General features: G+C 41.4%; 2 protein-coding genes across 5 annotated transcripts in view; one reads left to right on the top strand and one right to left on the bottom strand.

Moving 5' to 3' along the window:
• Positions 1-675: 675 nt before the first annotated feature.
• Positions 676-18,732, bottom strand: gpib (glucose-6-phosphate isomerase b). The gene is made up of 18 exons (XM_021586546.3): positions 18,575-18,732; positions 17,725-17,815; positions 17,467-17,535; positions 17,154-17,273; positions 16,857-16,940; positions 16,564-16,710; positions 16,239-16,310; positions 16,090-16,134; positions 15,926-15,979; positions 10,862-10,922; positions 10,660-10,703; positions 10,411-10,563; positions 8,170-8,299; positions 7,884-7,960; positions 4,265-4,393; positions 3,913-3,988; positions 3,724-3,790; positions 676-1,887 (listed from the first exon to the last, which is right to left on the bottom strand). The coding sequence occupies exons 1-18, from the start codon at positions 18,691-18,693 to the stop codon at positions 1,764-1,766; spliced, it is 1,662 nt and encodes a 553-aa protein (XP_021442221.1). The 5' UTR covers positions 18,694-18,732; the 3' UTR covers positions 676-1,763.
• Positions 18,733-19,647: 915 nt separating this feature from the next.
• Positions 19,648-23,291, top strand: part of LOC110506723 (granule associated Rac and RHOG effector protein 1) — a 45,073-nt gene continuing 41,429 nt past the window's right edge. For 2 of the 4 annotated variants that reach the window (XM_090222603.1, XM_021586544.3), the window contains exon 1: positions 20,907-21,046. The gene's annotated coding sequence lies outside the window, so the exon portion shown is untranslated. Of the gene's footprint in view, positions 19,762-20,906; positions 21,047-23,291 lie in introns of those variants that run through there. The other 2 variants (XM_021586545.3, XM_021586543.3) reach the window with 2 other exon arrangements.

The raw sequence follows: 23,291 nt of genomic DNA, 5'->3' as shown, positions 1-23,291 counted from the left end.
TCATCTGTAAGGTACTTGCTGGTCTTATGAGACATACACTGAGCTTACAAAACATTAGGAACACCTGCTCTTTCCATGACATAGACTGACCAGGTGAAAGCTATGATCCCTTATTGATGCAGATGAAGGGGAGGAGACAGGTTAAAGAAAGGAGACAGATTAAAGAAAGATTTTTAAGATTTGAGACTATTGAGACATGGACTGTGTATGTGTGCCATTCAGAGGTTGAATGGGCAAGACAACATATTTAAGTGCCTTTAAATAGGGTATGATAGTGGCTGCCAGGCACACCGGTTTGAGTGTGTCAAGAACTACAACACTGCTGGGTTTTTCACACTTAACGGTTTCCTGTGTGTTTCAAAAATGGTCCACCACCCAAAGGACATCCAGCCAACTTGACACAACTGTGGGAAGCATTTGGGTCAACATGGGCCAGCATCCGTGTGAAATGCTTGACACCTTGTAGAGTCCATGTCCGATGAATTGAGGCTGTTCTGAGGGCTAGAGGGGCTGCAACTCAATATTAGGAAGGTGTTAATAATAATTTGTACACTCAGGGTATTCTTGCATACAACATCATGGTAATGTACTTGCTGGATTTATGATGAGACATATTCATGCATTACACAGCAAAGTAATCTGTAATGTACGAGCAGAAATTCTGATGAGACATTGTTTGAAATTCACAGAGTATTTTGTTTAATGGAGTTTTAGCCGCATATCATAGAGCTTAATGATGATTAAACTGTCTCACATTGAGGGGCCTGCATATCACATTATGTTTTCCAGATGTATTTCTGCCTGCTGTTTGTTTTTCTCTGAGTATGGATGCTACTTAACAGTCTGTGATGTCTGGGGATTTGTGGGGATGGAAAATAGAGGAGATAGATTGACCTCTGACCCTGTGTTCCAAAGAACAAACTCTGAGGCTGGTTTGGTTTACACTGGGCCAAATCTGGGGTCCTCTAATGCCATCTAGTGATGGTTTGGATATAAAGGAACACTTACATTCCCCTATGAGTAAAACTCATTGGATTTATTGAGAGTGTGGTTTGAAAGTGGTTTCCATTATTCATACATAAATGCATCATTATCCTCTAGGGTTGCCAGCAACTGCAAACTTCTGAACCGAATGCAGGCTAGAATCAACTAAGGAAATGTATGTTTATTAAAAGCCTTACTCCCCATCAGTGGAGTGGGATAGTCTAGGATGTAGTTTACACTCCCCTCCACAGGCTCACTCTACAGTAGCGTTCCCCTTTACAGTGGTAAACCCATAATTATAAACTGGGTGGTTCAAACCCTGAATGCTGATTGGCTGACAGCCATGGTGTATCAGACCGTATACCACGGGTATGACAAAACATTTATTTTTACCCTTCTAATTATGTTGGTAACCAGTTTATAATAGCAATAAGGGACCTCAGGGGTTTGTGGTATATGGCCAATATACCACGACTAAGGGCTGTGTTCAGGCACTCCGCATTGCGTCTTACATAAGAAGGGTCCTTCGCCGTGGTATATTGGCCCTATACCATACCTCCTCGGGCCTTATTGCTTAAACATACAACGGTACATAAAATACAGTCCGATGGCACAACAAACAAACAAACAAGACACAGACAGATGATTAAAAACATAGAAAGTGCTTATACTCCTCTGCGTGGTGACTGATGCTGCAGTCTACCTTCACTACAACCCAGACACCCCCCCATCAGCAGGGGGGCAGGACAGGGAGGATGGATGAGGTAGGTGGTGGCAGGTTAGGCGTGGTTCTTCTTGATAAAGTTAATGAGCCCGTTGGTGGAGGAGTCGTGAGAGTGGACCTCGCTGGAGCCATGCAGCTCAGGCTCGATCTTCTTACACAGAGCCTTACCCAGCTCAACTCTGAGATAGAGAGATAGTTGAAGTTGGATGTTTACATACACCTTAGCCAAATACATTTAAACTCAGTTTTTCACAATTCCTGACAATTTAATCCTAGTAAAAATTCCCTGTCTTAGGTCAGTTAGAATCACCAAATTATTTTAAGATTATGAAATGTCAGAATGATAATGGAGAGAATGATTTATTTAGTATTTTATTTATTTCATCACATTCCCAGTGGGTCAGAAGTTTACATACTCTCAATTAGTATTTGGTAGCATTGTCTTTAAATTGTTGAACTTGGGTCTAACATTTTGGGTAGCCTTTCACAAGCGTCCCACAATAAGTTGGGTGAATTCTGGCCCATTCCTCCTGACAGAGATGGTGTAACTGAGTCAGGTTTGCAGGCCTCCTTGCTCACACACGCTTTTTCAGTTCTGCCCACAAGTTTTTTATGGGCTTGAGGTCAGGGCTTTGTGATGGCCACTCCAATACCTTGCCTTTGTTGTCCTTAAGCCATTTTGCCACAACTTTGGAAGTATCCTTAGGATCATTGTCCTTTTCGAAGACCCATTTGCGACCAAGCTTTAACTTCCTGACTGATGTCTTGAGATGCCGCTTCAATATATCCACATAATTTTCCTACCTCATCATGCCATCTATTTTGTGAAGTGCACCAGTCCCTCCTGCAGCAAAGCAACCCCACAACATGATGCTGCCTCCCCCATGCTTCACGGTTGGGATGGTGTTCTTTGGCTTGCAAGCCTCCCCCTTTTTCCTCCAAACATAATGATGGTCATTATGGCCAAACAGTTATATTTTTGTTTATCAGACCAGAGGACATTTCTCCAAAAAGTACGATCTTTGTCCCCATGTGCAGTTGCAAACCATAGTCTGGATATTTTATGGCAGGTTTTGGAGCAGTGGCTTCTTCCTTGCCGAGAGGCCTTTCAGGTTATGTCGATATAGCGCTCGTTCTACTGTGGATATAGATACTTTTGTACCCGTTTCCTCCAGCATCTTCACAAGGTCCTTTACTGTTGTTCTGGGATTGATTTGCACTTTCCGTATGTTCATCTCTAGGAAACAGAACACGTCTCCTTCCTGAGCGGTATGACGGCTGTGTGGTCCCATGGTGTTTATACTATTGTTTGTAGAGATGAACGTGGTACCTTCAGGCGTTTGGAAATTGCTCCCAAGGATGAACCAGACTTGTGAAGGTCTACAATTTTTTATCTGAGGTCTTGGCTGATTTCTTTTGATTTTCCCATGATGTCAAGCAAAGAGGCACTGAGTTTGAAGGTAGGCCTTGAAATGCATCCAAAAGGTTGACTCAAATTATTATCCAATTGAGTCAAATTATGTCAATTATCCTATCAGAAGCTTCTAAATCCATGACATAATTTTCTGTAATTTTCCAAGCTGTTTAATGGCACAGTCAACTCAGTGTATGTAAACTTCTGACGCACTGGAATTGTGATACAGTGAATTATAAGTGAAATAATCTGTCTGTAAACAATTGTTGGAAAAATGACTTGTGTCATGCACAAAGTAGATGTCCTAACCGACTTGCCAAAACTATAGTTTGTAAACAAGAAATATGTGGAGTGGTTGAAAAATGAGTTTTAATGACTCCAACCTAAGTGTATGTAAACTTCCAACTTCAACTGTAGATAGACATAATAATAGACATAATAATGGACAGAATAGTAAGTCACCAAAAAACTCACCAGAGTGGACAGACTGGAATGTCAATGAAACATTTGTTCATACAATTTCATAGGATAAAGGCTCTGTTTATAATCTGTCATAGATTACACATTATAGAGGAGCTTGGTTTCAAATAGTCACACTTACCCCCACTGGTCAAAACTGTTGATCTCCCACATAACACCCTGGACAAAGATCTTGTGTTCATACATGGCTGTGAAACAAACAAACAACACCATACATTATTACTGGGAGCATAACAAGTAAATACATTATTTTGATCAATATTTCAAATATCATTGGTTGTTGGTTCACAGGTCCATATTCAGCTCTTACCAATAAGTGCTCCCAGTGTGAATGGGTTCAGCTTCTTGAAGACAATAGAGTTGGTTGGCTTGTTTCCTTGGAATACCTTACAGCAGAACAAGAGGACATTTTAAAATCACACAACCTGTTGTAAGACAGTTGTTGTATACTTGTAATTATACAGTGTTGCACCCTGTTTGAAGCTTCTTCCATCCTGATGCAAAACGTATTTTGTCCACTAGGAGGACGCACATCTCTATCAGAGCAACAGTGTCTGCCCTAGCAATAGACACACAATCTCCCCAGTATAACAACAGGGTTTAAGCCCAGCCGGACTGGGGCTGCAGTGGACTTGCGCCATGAGGGATCTGCTCTCACTAACTTTGTGTGGCAGAATGGTTTCCAAGGCCTCTCCTGTCAGGCCGCCGGCCTCCAGTTCCTTCTTAGCCTCCTCTGTGGTCTTTCCTTTCATCAGAGCCTCAGTCTGGGCCAGGAAGTTGGCCATCAGGATCTACAGACACAGAGGATACAACAGGTAAGGCATTATCCATTATGACATTATCCCTGAGCATTATCCCCAGTATCACACAGCATGAACACTGCATAGGCTCTTTTGACAGATATACACTAAAAGTAGGCATCACTTGAATAACTGAATGATTAGCTCAGTCACTGAATGGGAAGGTATTTAGTCCCAGATCATTCCCACTGACACCACGTCATTTCAATGTGGATAATTGGGTAATATTCGGTTGAGATGGTTGATCAATTGGATTACAACCTATATTCACCCACTCAAAAAAACAGCCAGAAGTTTGTTGAATTTCCAAAGTGTTATCACTCTGCTTTCAACCATCGGTATAAAAGCATAACCAAATTCCAATGGAAAAAACATGTCTGATTTTTGGTTTAGTTGTCACCCAAATGTCTGTCATTGCGCTTTCAACCATTTAAAAGCACTGACAGATATATTGTTCATTTATACAACAGATTGGGTTATTACTGTGCTTCATCTAATAGCTGAACTAAATGACCTGGATTGAAGTTGAGACTATTTTAAATGTACATGGTGCAAGAGAACAATATGGTTTGAGATTCTATACAGATTATTACAGCAACATGCATGTTTTATATGATTACATACAGTAAGAAGAAATGTATGGTGACAGTAACTTCATAATGTGGCCTTGGATGTGTTACTCATTTTAAGGTTGAACGTTACATTCGTTTGTAAGAAAGCCTTAACTTTAGGCTATTTACTATATTACAAAAGTAGTGCTGAATTTTGTTTGCTTGACAATGCAACCAAATTTCAACATTTAAAGGAGATGTACAGTGCCTTGCGAAAGTATTCGGCCCCCTTGAACTTTGCGACCTTTTGCCACATTTCAGGCTTCAAACATAAAGATATAAAACTGTATTTTTTTGTGAAGAATCAACAACAAGTGGGACACAATCATGAAGTGGAACGACATTTATTGGATATTTCAAACTATTTTAACAAATCAAAAACTGAAAAATTGGGCGTGCAAAATTATTCAGCCCCTTTACTTTCAGTGCAGCAAACTCTCTCCAGAATGATCCAATGTTGACCTATATGACTAATGATGATAAATACAATCCACCTGTGTGTAATCAAGTCTCCGTATAAATGCACCTGCACTGTGATAGTCTCAGAGGTCCGTTAAAAGCGCAGAGAGCATCATGAAGAACAAGGAACACACCAGGCAGGTCCGAGATACTGTTGTGAAGAAGTTTAAAGCCGGATTTGGATACAAAAAGATTTCCCAAGCTTTAAACATCCCAAGGAGCACTGTGCAAGCGATAATATTAAAATGGAAGGAGTATCAGACCACTGCAAATCTACGAAGACCTGGCCGTCCCTCTAAACTTTCAGCTCATACAAGGAGAAGACTGATCAGAGATGCAGCCAAGAGGCCCATGATCACTCTGCATGAACTGTAGAGATCTACAGCTGAGGTGGGAGACTCTGTCCATAGGACAACAATCAGTCGTATATTGCACAAATCTGGCCTTTATGGAAGAGTGGCAAGAAGAAAGCCATTTCTTAAAGATATCCATAAAAAGTGTTGTTTAAAGTTTTCCACAAGCCACCTGGGAGACACACCAAACATGTGGAAGAAGGTGCTCTGGTCAGATGAAACCAAAATTGAACTTTTTGGCAACAATGCAAAACGTTATGTTTGGCGTAAAAGCAACACCCTGAACACACCATCCCCACTGTCAAACATGGTGGTGGCAGCATCATGGTTTGGGCCTGCTTTTCTTCAGCAGGGACAGGGAAGATGGTTAAAATTGATGGGAAGATGGATGGAGCCAAATACAGGACCATTCTGGAAGAAAACCTGATGGAGTCTGCAAAAGACCTGAGACTGGGACGGAGATTTGTCTTCCAACAAGACAATGATCCAAAACATAAAGCAAAATCTACAATGGAATGGTTCAAAAATAAACATATCCAGGTGTTAGAATGGCCAAGTCAAAGTCCAGACCTGAATCCAATCGAGAATCTGTGGAAAGAACTGAAAACTGCTGTTCACAAGTGCTCTCCATCCAACCTCACTGAGCTCGAGCTGTTTTGCAAGGAGGAATGGGAAAAAATTTCAGTATCTCGATGTGCAAAACTGATAGAGACATACCCCAAGCGACTTACAGCTGTAATCGCAGCAAAAGGTGGCACTACAAAGTATTAACTTAAGGGGGCTGAATAATTTTGCACGCCCAATTTTTAAGTTTTTGATTTGTTAAAAAAGTTTGAAATATCCAATAATTGTCGTTCCACTTCATGATTGTGTCCCACTTGTTGTTGATTCTTCACAAAAAAATACAGTTTTATATATTTATGTTTGAAGCCTGAAATGTGGCAAAAGGTCGCAAAGTTCAAGGGGGCCGAATACTTTCGCAAGGCACTGTATCTACTGCTTGGATAGCTCCATCTGAGCCACGGGCTAAATCCCATTCTTTAACTTTTGGGCTGAGTTGGAGACGCGAATCCAACATATCATTTGTTAACAAGTTAATAATAGGCTACAGTATTTATTGTATGTCAAAAGTGATATTGAATTGTGTTTGGTTGTCAACGCAACCAAATATCAACATTTGAAGGAGACTTATCTTCATTGTGGATAGTTCCATCTGTGCCACTGACTTAGTCTGGTGTTAATTTGAGTTTGTCTTCAAATTAATAATTGATATGCTGGATTACATCTCCATCTCAACCAAAAATCTAAATTAATTAATGGGATTAAATAAAAATAATTTCAAATTTCAAATGCACTTGAAATAAAGTTTGATTTGATTTAGTCCTATTCTTTAACTTCAATTTTTGGTTGAGATGGAGACAGGAATCCAACATATCAATTATTAATTTGTAAATAAACCAAACACAATTCAATAAAACAAAATATCATTACATTTGAAATCAACCACAGCTTGAAACCCAAGGCCTATTGTATGGTCTATTTTTTCTGTTGAATTAAAACAACAGCTGTTGATTATTTTGAAAATGCTATATAGTCCTAAATAGTATCATTGATGATTTATGAGTGGTAAAGTATGGTCACATTTAATTTGCTCTGTTAAACATTCCCTTTGGAATGACTTGACAGCAACAGTGAATCTCATTCATTTTTAAGTGGAGATCTCTCAACAATCATTCTCACAATAGCATATTGGTAATTGTCCGAAACAAATATCATAGCTAAGCAGTGCTGGGCTTGGTTAAAAGCCTGGATGGGAGGTCAAAGGTTAGCTGTAGATAGATACATTCTCCAGTAGGAGGAGCTGCCCAGCCTATTCTTTTGAAGATCTGACATTGTTTTAAATGGTACAGATTCAACATATTTTAGATCCAATGTATTTTACACATAGATTACATGTCACAATAAGTTGACAAATTACGTTGAAACAATGTTGATTTAACCAGTTTGTTCCCAGTGGGTTGGTAGTGCTGGAAGATGTGTCCTGTAGGGGTAGCCTACCTTATGGTGCTTACTTTCCCTGATGGGGTGCTGTGTCTGGGCAGGGATGAGGAAGTCAGCGGGGACCATGCGAGTTCCTGTGGAGGACACAGCAGTAACACTGCATCTGTGACTAATAACATATTACTCTTCCATAACATACATACTCATCCATTTCAGCTGACCATTAATCAATATGTTGAAGAGCTTATGGACCAGTCAGCAACATTATTTGGGTATGAGTTAAGAGAATATAAACTTTCAAAAGTCAGATTTTAACTGGACAGTTCCTTTAAGGAGGCAGTACCTTGGTGAATGAGCTGGTAGAAGGCGTGCTGTCCGTTGGTGCCAGGCTCTCCCCATACAATGGGGCCGGTATGGTAGTTGACACGTTTGCCATGGATAGTGATGTACTTTCCATTGGACTCCATGTCACCCTATAGACATCACATGAATTGAACATCTTCAGAGTTCTGTTTCAGTTAAATTTAAACTAATACTAAAACAACATTATCAGGCTATTTAACCTAGACTTGGTATGCACAGTAAAACACATTTCCATTTGATAAATACAAATCTGACAATATACGACCACATCCTACCTTCAGGGCAAGGAGTGGGTGTTTTATTTATTTCATTTTTTTATTTGACCTTTATTTAACCAGGTAGGCTAGTTGAGAACAAGTTCTCATTTACAACTGCGACCTGGCGACGAGTATGAAGCGAGGGCCAGCCAACGAGAGCGTACAGGTCGCAGTGGTGGGTAGTATATGGGTCTTTGGTGACAAAACGGATGGCACTGTGATCGACTGCATCAAATTTGCTGAGTAGAGTGTTGGAGGCTATTTTGTAAATTACATCGCCGAAGTCAAGGATCGGTAGGATAGTCAGTTTTACGAGGGTATGTTTGGCAGCATGAGAGAAGGATGCCTTGTTGCGAAATAGGAAGCCGATTCTAGATTTAATTTTGGATTGGAGATGCTTAATGTGAGTCTGGAAGGAGAGTTTACAATCTAACCAGACTCCTAGGTATTTGTAGTTGTCCACATATTCTAAGTCAGAACCGTCCAGAGTAGTGATGCTGGACGGGCAGGCAGGTGCGGGCAGCAATCGGTTGAAGAGCATGCATTTAGTTTTACTTGCATTTAAGAGCAGTTGGAGGTCACGGAAGGAGAGTTTTATGGCATTGAAGCTCGTCTGGAGGTTAGTTAACACAGTGTCCAAAAAAGGGCCAGAAGTATACAGAACGGTGTCGTCTGCGTAGAGGTGGATCAGAGAATCACCAGCAGCCAGAGCGACATCATTGATGTATACAGAGAATAGAGTCAGCCCGAGAATTGAACCCTTTGGCACCCCCATAGAGACTGCCAGAGGTCCGGACAACAGGCCCACGGATTTGACACACTGAACTCTATCAGAGAAGTAGTTGGTGAACCAGGCGAGGCAATCATTTGAGAAACCAAGGCTGTTGAGTCTGCCGATAAGAATGTGGTGATTGTGACAGAGTCGAAAGCCTTGGCCAGGTCGATTAATAGGGCTGCACAGTATTGTCTTTTATCGATGGAGGTTATGATATCGCTTAGGGCCTTGAGCATGGCTGAGGTGCACCCATGACCAGCTCTGAAACCAGATTGCATTGCAAAGATGCTACAGTTGGATTCAAAATGGTTGGTAATCTGTTTGTTAACTTGGCTTTCGAAGACCTTAGAAAGGCAGGGTAGGATAGATGTAGGTCTGTAGCAGTTTGGGTCTAGAGTGTCTCCCCTTTGAAGAGGGGGGTGACCGCAGCTGCTTTCCAATCTTTGGGAATATCAGACGATACAAAAGAGAGGTTGAACAGGCTAGTAATAGGGGTTGCAACAATGTCAGCAGATAATTTTAAAAAGAGAGGGTCCAGATTGTCTAGCCCGGCTGACTTGTGGGGGTCCAAATTTTGCAACTCATTCAGAACATCAGCTATCGGGATTTGGGTAAAGGATAAATGGGGGAGGCTTGGGCGAGTTGCTGTGGGGGGTGCAAGGCAGTTGACCAGGGTAGGGGTAGCCAGGTTGAAAGCATGGTCAGCCATAGATAAATGCTTATTGAAATTCTCAATTATAGTGGATTTATCGGTGGTGACAGTGTTTCCTAGCCTCAGTGCAGTGGGCAGCTGGGAGGAGGTGCTTTTATTCTCCATGGACTTTACAGTGTCCCCAGAACTTTTTTGAGTCTATGCTACAGGATGCTATTTTTTGTTTGAAAAAGCTAGCCTTTGCTTTCCTAACTGCCTGTGTATATTAGTTCCTAACTTGCTTGAAAAGTTGCATATCACGGGGGCTATTCGATGCTAATGCAGAACGCCACAGGATGTTTTTGTGCTGGTCAAGGGCAGTCAGGTCTGGAGAGAACAAAGGGTGTATAGATTTTATAGTAAATTGCCACAGACTGACACATTCTTCACTGTGTTTTGCTTTGGCTGTTTACTTATGTTACACTCAGTCATGTCTTAACTGTGGTAGTAACTCTTAACCCTAGTAAAGTCTCTTAACCCTGGTAGTGACTGACGGACCTGCTGGAAGTAGGCAGCGAATCGGTGCATGTACTGGTCATAAGGCAGCATGGCGTGGGTCTCGGCCTGGAAGAAGTTGATGTACCAGACACCCAGCAGAGCCAGGAGCATGGGAGCGTTCTTCTCCACAGGGGCGGTTGTGAAATGGTTGTCCTACAGAAACAAGAGGGGGTCAACTCACACGTATTCATCTGACCAATAGAAAAGTTTCCAAGTCTTTGGACAGTGAGAATAATTGGCTGTACTTACCATCCAGTGAGCCCCTTCTAGAAGCTTCTCAAAGTTGTCATAGCCTAGGGAGAAAGAAAAGACCAGAGACTTTGAGTTATTCTTCAAATATCTCCTTTTAATTGATTACAAAGGTTATTCTACTCAGGTAGAGTACAGGCAGCTGATCAAAGCATTAGAATATCTAAACATGGAGAATAAACCTACAACATAATGTACATACCGATGTGCAGAGCAATGGACAATCCAATACAAGACCACAGGGAATAACGTCCACCAACCCACTAAAACACAGCAACAATCTGGTTAGAAATGTGCACAATATCAACAAACATTTCTTGAGCTTAATCATTTTCACAGTACAACTTTGAATATGCAACATGTATTTTTTCCCTCCAAAATGTAAATGACCCTAACACCAATGTTATGTACCTGAGAAACATGACTCTTACTCAAATTACTATTTCAGTGCTGTGCATTCTGGTCTATGTATTTTATATTCATTGGTGTCTGGTGGTGTCCGGAGAAGATTCATAAACCTCAGAGCACTCTGAAGCTTACGTAATTGAAAGTGACACAGAGACGGGGAACTGTGCCCAAACTCACGTGGTCCTACAGCTTGCCCCAGAAAGAGGCCCCCTGCCTCTAAAAATTCCATAACAATGTCTTGAAATTCCTTACCATTAACCCGTATTTATCTGTGGTGACACATTTCAGCCCACTGCAGAGAATGAATCCCTCATATTACACAGCACTTCATTTGGGTAATAATATAATAAACAGTGTGTAATAAGTAATAAATAGCCAGGTAGGCCTATATATATGAAAAGGCAGACACCAACTTCCAAATATTCTCACTTCTCATAATTATTTTCAATGCGAATGCCACCTTTTATCAGTAGTGGTGCGTGGGTAAAATCCTCGGGGAAGCCAATCCAGAAAAAAAGCCATATTACAACCCAAGTGTTGTGATAATTGCATTGTTTGCTCTATAATCTGTTAGTTCATACGCTATGACACCATGATACACTATATAGGCCAAAGGCCGAGACAATATGAAGACACAGTGGCAGAATAAATTCAACCACACATTTGCTTCATTACAAAACCAAAAAGAGAAACATCTGTCCGGTGAAGTCCACAGAACATATTGCATTTTTGACAAAACAACTATTGATTTAGAACACAGAGTTACTGCAAGTCGTAAAGAAAACAGGAGCTGCCTCCACTATTCCAGCACCATTTCAACTTCAACATCATCTAATCACCTATTCTTAGTATAATACAGTGACATCTAAAAGATACCAAAAACTATTTAGTCCAATCAACGTTAGCTAAATATGATTTCTCTCTGTGTTTGAAATATTTTTTTGTTTTACCTTTATTTAACCAGGCAAGTCAGTTAAGAACAAATTCTTATCTACAATGACAGCCTAGGAACAGTGGGTAGAACGACAGGGGGTAGAACAACAGATTTGTACCTTGTCAGCTCGGGGATTTGAACTTGAACCTTTTGGTTACTAGTCCAACGCTCTAACCACTTGGCTACCTTGCCACCCCAGGGTAGCCTATATGTATACACACACATGTACATATATATACAGTGGGGACAAATCACATTGTATGGTTTTAAGTAATTAATTAGCATTTTATTGTATGACATAAGTATTTGATACATCAGAAAAGCAGAACTTAATATTTGGTACAGAAACCTCTGTTTGCAATTACAGAGATCATACGTTTCCTGTAGTTCTTGACCAGGTTTGCACACACTGCAGCAGGTATTCTGCCCGTGCTGATGGATGGAGGTTTTCACTGAAGCATGGGGGTGGAAACTCCTCCATACAGACATTCTTCAGATCCTTCAGGTTTCGGTGCTGTCGCTGGGCAATACGGACTTTCAGCTACCTCCAAAGATTTTCTATTGGGTTCAGGTCTGGAGACTGACTAGGCCACTCCAGGACCTTGAGATGCTTCTTACGGAGCCACTCCTTAGTTGCCCTGGCTGTTTTGGGTCATTGTCATGCTGGAAGACCCATCCCGACCCATCTTCAATGCTCTTACTGAGGGAAGGAGGTTGTTAGCCAAGATCTCGCAATACATGGCCCCATCCATCCTCCCCTCAATACGGTGCAGTCGTCCTGTCCCCTTTGCAGAAAAGCATCCCCAAAGAATGATGTTTCCACCTCCATGCTTCACGGTTGGGATGGTGTTCTTGGGGTTGTACTCATCCTTCTTCTTCCTCCAAACAGGGCGAGTGGAGTTTAGACCAAAAAGCTATATTTTTGTCTCATCAGACCAGATGACCTTCTCCCATTTCTCCTCTACTCTGGATCATCAAGATGGTCATTGGCAAACTTCAGACGGGCCTGGACATGCGCTGGCTTGAGCAGGGGGACCTTGCGTGCGCTGCAGGATTTTAATCCATGACGGCGTAGTGTGTTACTAATGGTTTTCTTTGAGACTGTGGTCCCAGCTCTCTTCAGGTCATTGACCAGGTCCTGCTGTGTAGTTCTGGGCTGATCCCTCACCTTCCTCATGGTCATTGATGCCCCACGAGGTGAGATCTTGCATGGAGCCCCAGACCGAGGGTGATTGACTGTCATCTTGAACTTCTTCCATTTTCTAATAATTGCGCCAACAGTTGTTGCCTTCTCACCAAGCTGCTTGCCTATTGTCCTGTAGCCCATCCCAGCCTTGTGCAGGTCTACAATTTTTATCCCTGATGTCCTTACAAAGCTCACTGGTCTTGGCCATTGTGGAGAGGTTGGAGTCTGTTTGATTGAGTGTGTGGACAGGTGTCTTCTATACAGGTAACAAGTTCAAACAGGTGCAGTTAAGACAGGTAATGAGTGGAGAACAGGAGGGCTTCCTAAAGAAAAACTAACAGGTCTGGGAGAGCCTGAATTCTTACTGGTTGGCAGGTGATCAAATACTTATGTCTGGCAATAAAATGCAAATTAATTACTTAAAAATCATACAATGTGATTTTCTGGATTTTTGTTTTAGACTCCGTCTCTCACAGTTGAAGTGTACCTATGATAAAAATTGCAGACCTAGGAAAACCTGCAAAATCGGCAACGAAGGAGTGGCTTCGTAAGAAGCATTTCAAGGTCCTGGAGTGGCCTAGCCAGTCTCCAAAGATTTTCTATGGGATTGAGATCTGGAGGGAGTTGAAAGTCCGTGTTGCCCAGCAACAGCCCCAAAACATCACTGCTCTAGAGGAGATCTGCATGGAGGAATGGGCCAAAATACCAGCAACAGTGTGTGAAAACCTTGTGAAGACTTACAGAAAACTTTTGACCTCTGTCATTGCCAACAAAGGGTACATAACAAAGTATTGAGATAAATAAGTATTTGGTCAATAACAAAAGTTTTCCACCATCATTTGCAAATTAAATAATAAAAAATCCTACAATGTGATTTTCTGGATTTCTTTTTCTTATTTTGTCTGTCATAGTTGAAGTGTACCTATGATGAAAATTACAGGCCTCATCTTTTTAAGTGGGAGAACTTGCACAATTGGTGGCTGACTAAATACTTTTTTGCCCCACTGTATATGTATGTATGTATGTATGTATGTATGTATGTATGTATGTATGTATATATATATATATATACATATACACACACACACACGTGTGTTTGTGTGCAAGTATAAAAAACATGTTGACTCACCCCACTTGTAGAGAAACGCCAATGTCATCCTCTTTTATGTTGCCTAAATTACATTTTTGTTGTCCTAGGCTACAAGTACCGTGACTGTGTGGCCATGTACGCCTCCAACTCATCATCAAGTTTGCAGACAACACTACAGTGGTAGGCTTGATTACCAACAACGACAAGACGGCCTACAGGGAGAAGGTGAGGGCCCTTGGAGTGTGGTGTCAGGAAAAAAATCTCACACTCAACATCAACAAAACAAAGGAGATGATCGTGGACTTCAGGAAACAGCAGAGGGAGCACCCCCCTATCCACATCGACAGGACAGTAGTGGAGAAGGTGGAAAGTTTTAAGTTCCTCGGCGTACACATCACAGACAAACTGAAATGGTCCACCCACACAAACACTCAAACTTTTACAGATGCACAATCGAGAGCATCCTGTCGGGCTGTATCACCGCCTGGTACGGCAACTGCTCCGCCCACAACCGCAAGGCTCTCCAGAGGGTAGTGAGGTCTGCACAACAACCACCCGAGCCACTGCCTGTTCACCCCGCTATCATCCAGAAGGCGAGGTCAGTACAGGTGCATCAAAGCTGGGACCGAGAGACTGAAAAAAAGCTTCCATCTCAAGGCTATCAGACTGTTAAACAGCCATCACTAACATTGAGTGGCTGCTGCTAACATACTGACTCAAATCTCTAGCCACTTTAATAATTTAAATATTGGATGTAATAAATGTATCACTAGTCACTTTAAACAATGCCACTTTATATAATGTTTACATACCCTTCATTACTCATCTCATATGTATATACTGTACTCTATACCATCTACTGCATCTTGCCTATGCCGTTTGGCAATCGCTCATCCATACATTTATATGTACATATGAATTCCTTTACACTTGTGTGTATAAGGTAGGTGTTGTGAAATTGTTAGATTACTTGTTAGATATTACTGCATGGTTGGGAACTAGAAGACAAGCATTTCGCTACACTCGCATTAACATCTGCTAACCATGTGTATGTGACCAATAAAATTTGATTTGATTTGACAGAGGGGCGCTGTTTCGTTCGCTCGGACGCTTTCTCCGGTAACACGCAATCAGCCTCTTGCAAATTCAAGGACATTTATGAAACATAGAATAGACCCAAAATATTTCTTTCTTGGTCCATTTTGGGGAAGCCTGGCTTCCCTTGGCATCCATGAATACACACCACTGCCTTTTATACATATTACTTCTGAGAGCAAGCAGCTATCTTTACTCAGACGTGAAAGGGCATGGCATGTTAGAGCCGTTACCCTTTAAATACCAACAATGTAACTAAATATAGCTTTCTGACCTTTGATGTGACCCAGCCTTTACAGTAACCTCTCCAAGGGAGAAGGTCGCTACCAATAATATAATACTCTTTGAGGGCAGAGCTGGAGAGGGCGGCTTCTGATTACCCCACAGCTGCCAGCCTGTGAGCCCAGGCACCTACTTCAGTCAGAAGTCTACGCTATTTATAGCTGTTGCCTAAGTCCCCCCGTCAAAAGCCTGTCATTGCAGGAAGAGCACTGTACTACCCCCAATGCAATGCACACATGACATTCTGCATCATCAGATAACATGCACTCACATCCCAGAAGCCAAACATGTTGTCAGGATCAATGCCAAAGGCCTTCACTAAGGGCTGCAGAGGAGAAAGAAAGAACCAAATTAGAATGTTATTTTATTTTACAGAAACACATGCAGAGCATATCACTGCATTTATGATGGTGTATGGCAAAAATTAGAACTTACGCCGGCAGTGGAGAGCGCCACAAAGTGCTTGGCAACAGCAGATTTCTGTAAAGAAGACCATGTTTAATTTAACATACTTTGCATTCATCTTCAGTCATAGAATTCAACCTCTTTCCCTGTATTTTTCTAAAGGTAAAAAGGCTACCCACATCTTTTGCGTGCTCAATGAACCATTCCTTGGCAGACTCTGCGTTGGTGATGGTCTCTTGGGTGGTGAAAGTCTGAAAAGGGACAGTTAGATCACTACAGTAACACCAAAGACATTCCATTTCAAATGTGTGTTTAGGCTACTGTGTACAGTACTAAACCACTAGCAGTTCATGCTGCTCTCTCCACCCAGTCTCAGGGCTGGGTGACAATAGGAAAGCCATTCAGAGATAATTTTGGCTACGAATATCTCTCTCTCAAGTGTTCAGACAAAACAATAAAACCATTGAATGCACTGGTACGGTAAAGACAACCAAAAGCGGGCACCTTGGAGGCCACGATGAACAGGGTGGTCTCAGCATTGAGCTCAGCCAGGGTTTTGGCGATGTGTGTGCCGTCAATGTTGGAGACAAAATGCACACGGGGACCTCCCTTGGAGTAGTTCTTCAGAGCCTCAGTCACCATTAGAGGACCCTGGCAAAGAAGACAACAAATACACAGTGATGGCAGAGGTAGCTTACACACCTAATAGTGCAACATCATATTGCCTAGGTAAATAAAGGTTAATTAAATAAAAAATATTGACAATTTAACAAATGATACGCAATAATTTTACTTACCAGGTCAGATCCACCAATGCCGACGTTGACAACGTCTGTGATGGACTTTCCAGTCCAGCCCTTCCACTCGCCACTGCGAACTTTCTACACCAGACACAAACGAGTAGACCATTGAAAAAAGTGCCTACACAATTCAGTCAAATTGCATTTGTTATGCCTTGAATGCCACAGGGAGATAGCTAGCAATTCTATGAATAAACGGTACTGTAACTATTCAAATTGGAAATACAAACTGTCTCACTAAGAGATTTGGGGGATTACTACGAAATTGAGACCCTTGGGTCAGCTCCCACTCACGTGGCAGAAGCCCTTCATCTTCTCCAGGACTTTGTTGACCTCAGGCATCACATCATGTCCGTCAACCATGATGGGATGGTTGGAGCGGTTCCTCAGAGCCACGTGGAGCACAGCACGACCCTAACCAAACAGGTGGAGAAGATACAGTAAGGACACACACTGATATGCGAATTACAGCAAATGTATGTAGTGCCATTTATTTGTTTAAAACCAATTTCTGAGGTGTCAGGTGTGTTACATTTGACCATTCATTATCACAATGATAATAACATTGATAATAAACCACGCTCAAGAATAAAGCTCAGATACGCACCTCAGTGAAGTTGATCTTGTCTCCATGGAACATCTTGTCCCTGGCGGCCTCAATCCCCCTCGACTTGCCCTAGAGAAAACATATATACATCTATTGGTGGGCAAATGGGCCTTCCATGTCAGAAAGGTTGATGGGGTACTGGACGCACAGCAGAAGAAGACTGTTTTTATAATGACTGTAGGTAAATGCCAAATCCAGTATGGCTATTTGTAATTGTTGTGTTATTTGAATCATTACGATAGAGAAGCAGCCATTTACCAGTTCGACCAACATCTTCATGACATCCTCAGTGATGAGATTCTTAGAGTAATCAATCAGAATGTCTCCATGATCTGTCTTCAGCGTTGTGCTATTCAGACAGAACATTTGACAGGGTGAGTGATCTGTTTCCACAGATATGCTATTAAATGAGGGATTATATATGTAATTCTGTCTGTTTCTGGGTTTAGGCAATTAACTCAATAACCTTTTGCCCACGAGTTACAAAATCAAACAGCCCTTTACCATGAAACAAATATAAATCTGTTTTGTTTCACCACAAGCATTTTGTAGTGAATTTGAGGGGTAGCCCAATCGAAACCCACCTATTTATAATTCCAAGGCAAGCAGGGTATCCCAATTATACTCTTTGCTTGTGTATGTGGAAGTGCTTGTAATGCACTTAAGAAGGTTAGGGTTATTACAATACAGATAGCAATACAGACAGACATCAGACAACACACCAGCACACCACTAGCAGTACATGAAGAGAGTTCAGACAGAAGTGCTGTGCATTTTTTATGGTGTGGAAGCCCATAAGCTACTCTGATAAAAGGCACTACTTCATATTTTGGGGAAGGAGACAGTTGCACCTGAATGAATTATGTCACAGTATGCAATAGCGAAGATCTCAAATTGTACAGTCGTTTTTTTATTGGCAGTAGCATCTGTTCATGATGACATATTATGTGCTTTGTCTAAAGGTAGCCTGAAGTGAAGACAATATTTTCTAATGGACAGCATTTTAATTGAAATCACATGTTACACTGGTGATGTTATGTTTTTTTTTAGAATAAGGATACTGTGTGTATCTTCAACAAATTGATACTAAAGTCAACCATAAAGATACCTGAATTTGTGGAATCTCTCCTTGTCTTCCTCAAACATCTTCCTCATGTTGAGGTGCAGAGCATGTTCATGGTACCATTTCTCCAGTTTCTGGAAGGTTGGGTCGTGTGTGAGTCCCATGGTGTCGAGAGGTGCTGGGCGCGGTCCTTTCAGCTCAACTACCCTGGTTGAGTGAGACTGTAAGGCGCGAGAGGAGAGGCTTTTGAAGGGCAACCACCCCGCTACACTTGCCCCTCCTATAATAACACGATACTTCGGATCGTGCAGCACAGCCACACATACTGTATCAGTAATGCAGCTTTCAAGACTGTTATGTAGCTAAGTCCATAACATTACCAATCGACTAAACTTACAATTCAAGACATTGGGTAGTTTTACCAAATTCCATGACAAAAAAACTTCACAAGTCAATTATAAAATGGAGTGACAACAGTATCATTGAATAATATGGAGTCAACTTCTCAAGTTACATAAACGTCACTACACACAAGTAACATCGAATTAATAAAATGTAATTGCCTCCAGATGTGATACTATTTTATGAAATTATGTTTTTAAACATAGGACCAAGGGAAATGTCAATTAATGCTGAATATTGTATTTTCCGATGATTATTAGAACAGCGTCAATGTGTGGACCACCAAAGTGCGTCTCGTCCAGTGGGAGACATGGAGTGTCGAATCTTTGTAGCACTCTAGCGTTTGATAAGTGATACTTCACCTATTCAGTTTAAAAAGAGCACTAGAGGGCGGATAACTCCACGGAATGTACCTAAATACCTTTGTGTGACAATTCGATTCTTGGAGCAAAAAAACATTTTCTACCGTTTCAGTGGGTTTGTTTCATAAATACAAATAATCGATTCAAATAATGATGAAATTAGTTATTAAAAGCGTAATATATTGTTCGTCCACACTTGAATTTGTAACAAATGTCATGCATGCCATGTTATCTACATAAAACATAATATTTGTGATGAAGCAATGCTGATATAAAAATATGTTAATATCTGAAGCTTTCACCTCTGCATTCACTTCGAATTCGATGTTTTTGAGTGTGTCTGATCCGTGTGATCAACCGAAGGTTTGGAGTTTAGCTCACGCGCTCTGGTTTATATAGAGAAACGTCACATCCGTTGTATACAGACTTCATTCGCTGTCAAGAGGGTGGATGCCTGCTAGCTAGCTGGTAAGTGATGCGCTTATCAACTCTACTTTGATTAAAAAACATTTGATTTGAAAGCTCTTAACACATTTACTCTCGTCACAAATAACAGTTTTTGTAACAAGGAATAGTACCCTAGTGTCCCAGTTGTATTAGGTTTGTTTTTTGTGTTCTAGCTTTTTTTTTAAAATCGTGTCGCAGAGCGCTAGCTACAGTGCCTAGATAGCTAATGCTTACATTAGTTGTCGATAACTAGCTAGTTAGCTGTGGTCTTTGGGAGTTCTGTGGCCGTTCAGTAGCTACTAACCAGAAACCTACAATTTTAGCAACAGTTGCTAGAAATTCTAAGATATTCAAACTATGAATGCGTGGTAGTGAACTGGCTTTTAGTATGTATTTTAAGATACCCATTATATAATGTAGATGTGGATAACTAACGTTAGTTAGGTGTGATTTGTTTGGTTTCGGGACATTGTTTTTGCAAATATGTTGTATCTTTGCCCACCCTGCGAGGTAATTTCAAGGAGTGTCTTTCGAGGGTCAGGGAAGGTAGATAGTCCACTAACTAATGCTAGGTAACTAAGTAAACTAGGTAAACGTGTCTACTAAGTAGGGGCCAAACATGTTTACAATAAGTAAAGAACCCTAATAAGTCTATGGTAATTCTGAAAATGTACAGCCTAACTTACTAGTTACCTGGCTGCTAACGTTAGATCTTTGGTTGTGTGTCCTTATGGGGACTAGTAGTTAGAGCGTTGGGACCAGTAACCGGAAGGTTTTTGGATCGAATCCCCGAACTAACCAGGTAAAGATGTCGTTCTGCCCCTGATCAAGGCAGTTAACCCACTCTTCCCGGTAGGCCGTCATTGTAAATAAGAATGTATTCATAACTGACTTGCCTAGTTAAGTAAAGGTGAAATAAATACAATAAATGCTTTTCCAAACCGGGTAGTGTTTGTTACAGTGATAGTTTCTTATGTATTTTGTGTAACTTATGTTGCCGAACTTTTTCTCCACTCGAGCCTGACAGAGGCGTCTTAGTTTAGGGCGTTAAAAGGCCGTATTAATAGCTTGCAACATAGTGCACGGTGTTGCCTGCATGAGTTTCGATGAAACCGGTGTACTGCGCTTGCGGAGATTATGTTGCACCTTCCTGCTAAATAGTGATCAGATTCATAAATACTAGCCTACGAGCTACGTCTATGCATTTTTCTATGCTTCAAAGCTGGTTATATCGGCTCACTTGAACTGATCTCACAACCGGCTAGTACCAAGCTGGTCGGATTTGAAAGATTATCACCGATTTATAGTAGGTCAAATCTAATGTGGCTTTTTATAACAATTAACAAGCTGGTTGGGCAATTTTGCGACCTCTTTACTTGAAAGAAAATCACCCCACAACTGTTCTTCCGAGCTCATATCTGCTTACTGTAGTTAGCTAGATATCTACTGATTTTACACTCCATCGGTATTTAGGCATGTTAGTATATCTAGGTTGCGTTATGTCTCGCTTTCATAAACATTTGCTTGTGTTATAGCATGCTAACCAGTGAGCGACAGCCGGAGCAAGCTTGATGCATCCTCAGAACGGGAGAAGCCCTTGCTATCCGGTGCATTTGGTAGCTTGCTTGGTAAATAATATCAATAATGCTGCACCGTTGTTTTCGATGTAATACATTGATTTGGGTATTGGGTGATTTGTTGACTGTTATAGTTTTCTGCTTGGGCGGTAATGTTGGATTGAGAATTTGACACATTTTGCCAAGATATATGCCAGTAGTACAGTATCTTCCCACTCAAATCAAATTGTATTTGTCACGCTACGAATACAACTGGTGTAGACTTTACCATGAAATGTTTGCTTACGAGTCCTTCCCAACGATGCAGTTTAATAATAAAATGGTAACTAGGAATAACATACACAAGAATGGAGCTACGGTATATACAGGGAGTACCAGATCAATGTGCGAAGGTAGGAGGTAATTTTGGTAGATATGTACATGAAGGCTGGGTATTGACTAGGCATCAGGATGGGTAGTAAGAGTAAAATAAAGAACAGACTAGAAGGAGTGGAAAAGTGTGTGCGTGTGGGAGGTTTTGTGGGATGTAGGTTGTGTCTGTGCACATGTGCATAGGGTCAGTGCAAGGTAGTCAGGGCAGATAGCTTGGGTACCATTCGTTTGGGTACCATTAGTTTGCTACATAGCCATCTTATGGTTTGGGGGTAGAAGCTGTCTCTGAGCCTGTTGGTCCGAGAGCCGATACTCTGGTACCATTTGCCCAACGGTAGCAGAGTGAACAGTCTATGGCTTGGGTGGCTGGAGTCATAGGCAATCGGGCATTCCTCTGACACTGTCTGATATAGTGGTCCTGGATGGCAGGAAGCTCGGCCCCAGTGATGTATGGGCTGTCCGCACCACCCTCTAGCGCTTTGAGGTCAAAGGCGGTGCATTTGCCATACAGAGTGCTGATGCAGCCAGTCAAGATTCTCTCGCTGGTGCCGCTGTAGAAGCATCCGAGGGCCCATGCCAAAACTTTTCAGCCCGAGGGAGAAGGGGCGCTGCCTTGCCCTCTTCATGACTGTGTGTGTGGACCATCCTTAAGTCCTTAGTGATGTAGACGCCGAGGAACTTGAAGCTCTCAACCCATTCTACAACAGCCCCGTCGATGTTGATGGGGGCATGCTCTCTTTTTTTGCCTTTACCTCCCTTATCTCATCTCATTTGCTCACATCGTATATAGACTTGTTTATACTGTATTATTGACTGTATGTTTGTTTTACTCCATGTGTAACTGTGTCATTTTATGTGTCAAACTGCTCTGCTTTATCTTGGCCAGGTCGCAATTGTAAATGAGAACTTGTTCTCAACTTGCCTACCTGGTTAAATAAAGGTGAATAAAAAAAATATAACATAATAACACACAGAAATACGAGCCTTTGGTCATTAATATGGTCGAATCCGGAAACTATCATTTTGAAAACAAAATGTTTATTATTTCAGTGAAATACAGGTGGCATCCCTAAGTCTTAAATATTCTTGTTACATTTGTACAACCTTCAATGTTATGTCATAATTACGTAAAATTCTGGCAAATTGGTTCTCAATGAGCCAGGCTGCCCAAACTGTTGCATATACCCTGACTCTGCGTGCAATGAACGCAAGAGAAGTGACACAATTTCCCCTGGTTAATAGTGCTTGCTAACCTGGATTTTTTTAGCTAAATATGCAGGTTTAAAAATATATACTTCTGTGTATTGATTTTAAGGCATTGGTGTTTATGGTTAGGTACAGTCGTGCAACGATTGTGCTTTTTTCGCAAATACACTTTTGTTAAATCATCCCCCTGCGTTGCATCGATTTTATGCAACGCAGGACACGCTAGATAAACTAGTAATATCATCAACCATGTGTAGTTATAACTAGTGATTATTGATTGATTGTTTTTTATAAGATAAATGTAATGCTAGCTAGCAACTTACCTTGGTTTCTACTGCATTCGCATAACAGGCAGGCTCCCCGTGGAGTGCAATGAGAGGCAGGTGGTTAAAGCGC

This window comes from Oncorhynchus mykiss, chromosome 26, assembly GCF_057628025.1.
Source record: "Oncorhynchus mykiss isolate SJ-2025 chromosome 26, ASM5762802v1, whole genome shotgun sequence".
NCBI lineage: Eukaryota > Metazoa > Chordata > Actinopteri > Salmoniformes > Salmonidae > Oncorhynchus > Oncorhynchus mykiss.
Note: the sequence above shows the minus strand (reverse complement) of the source record. Positions and strands in the feature narration are given on the sequence as shown.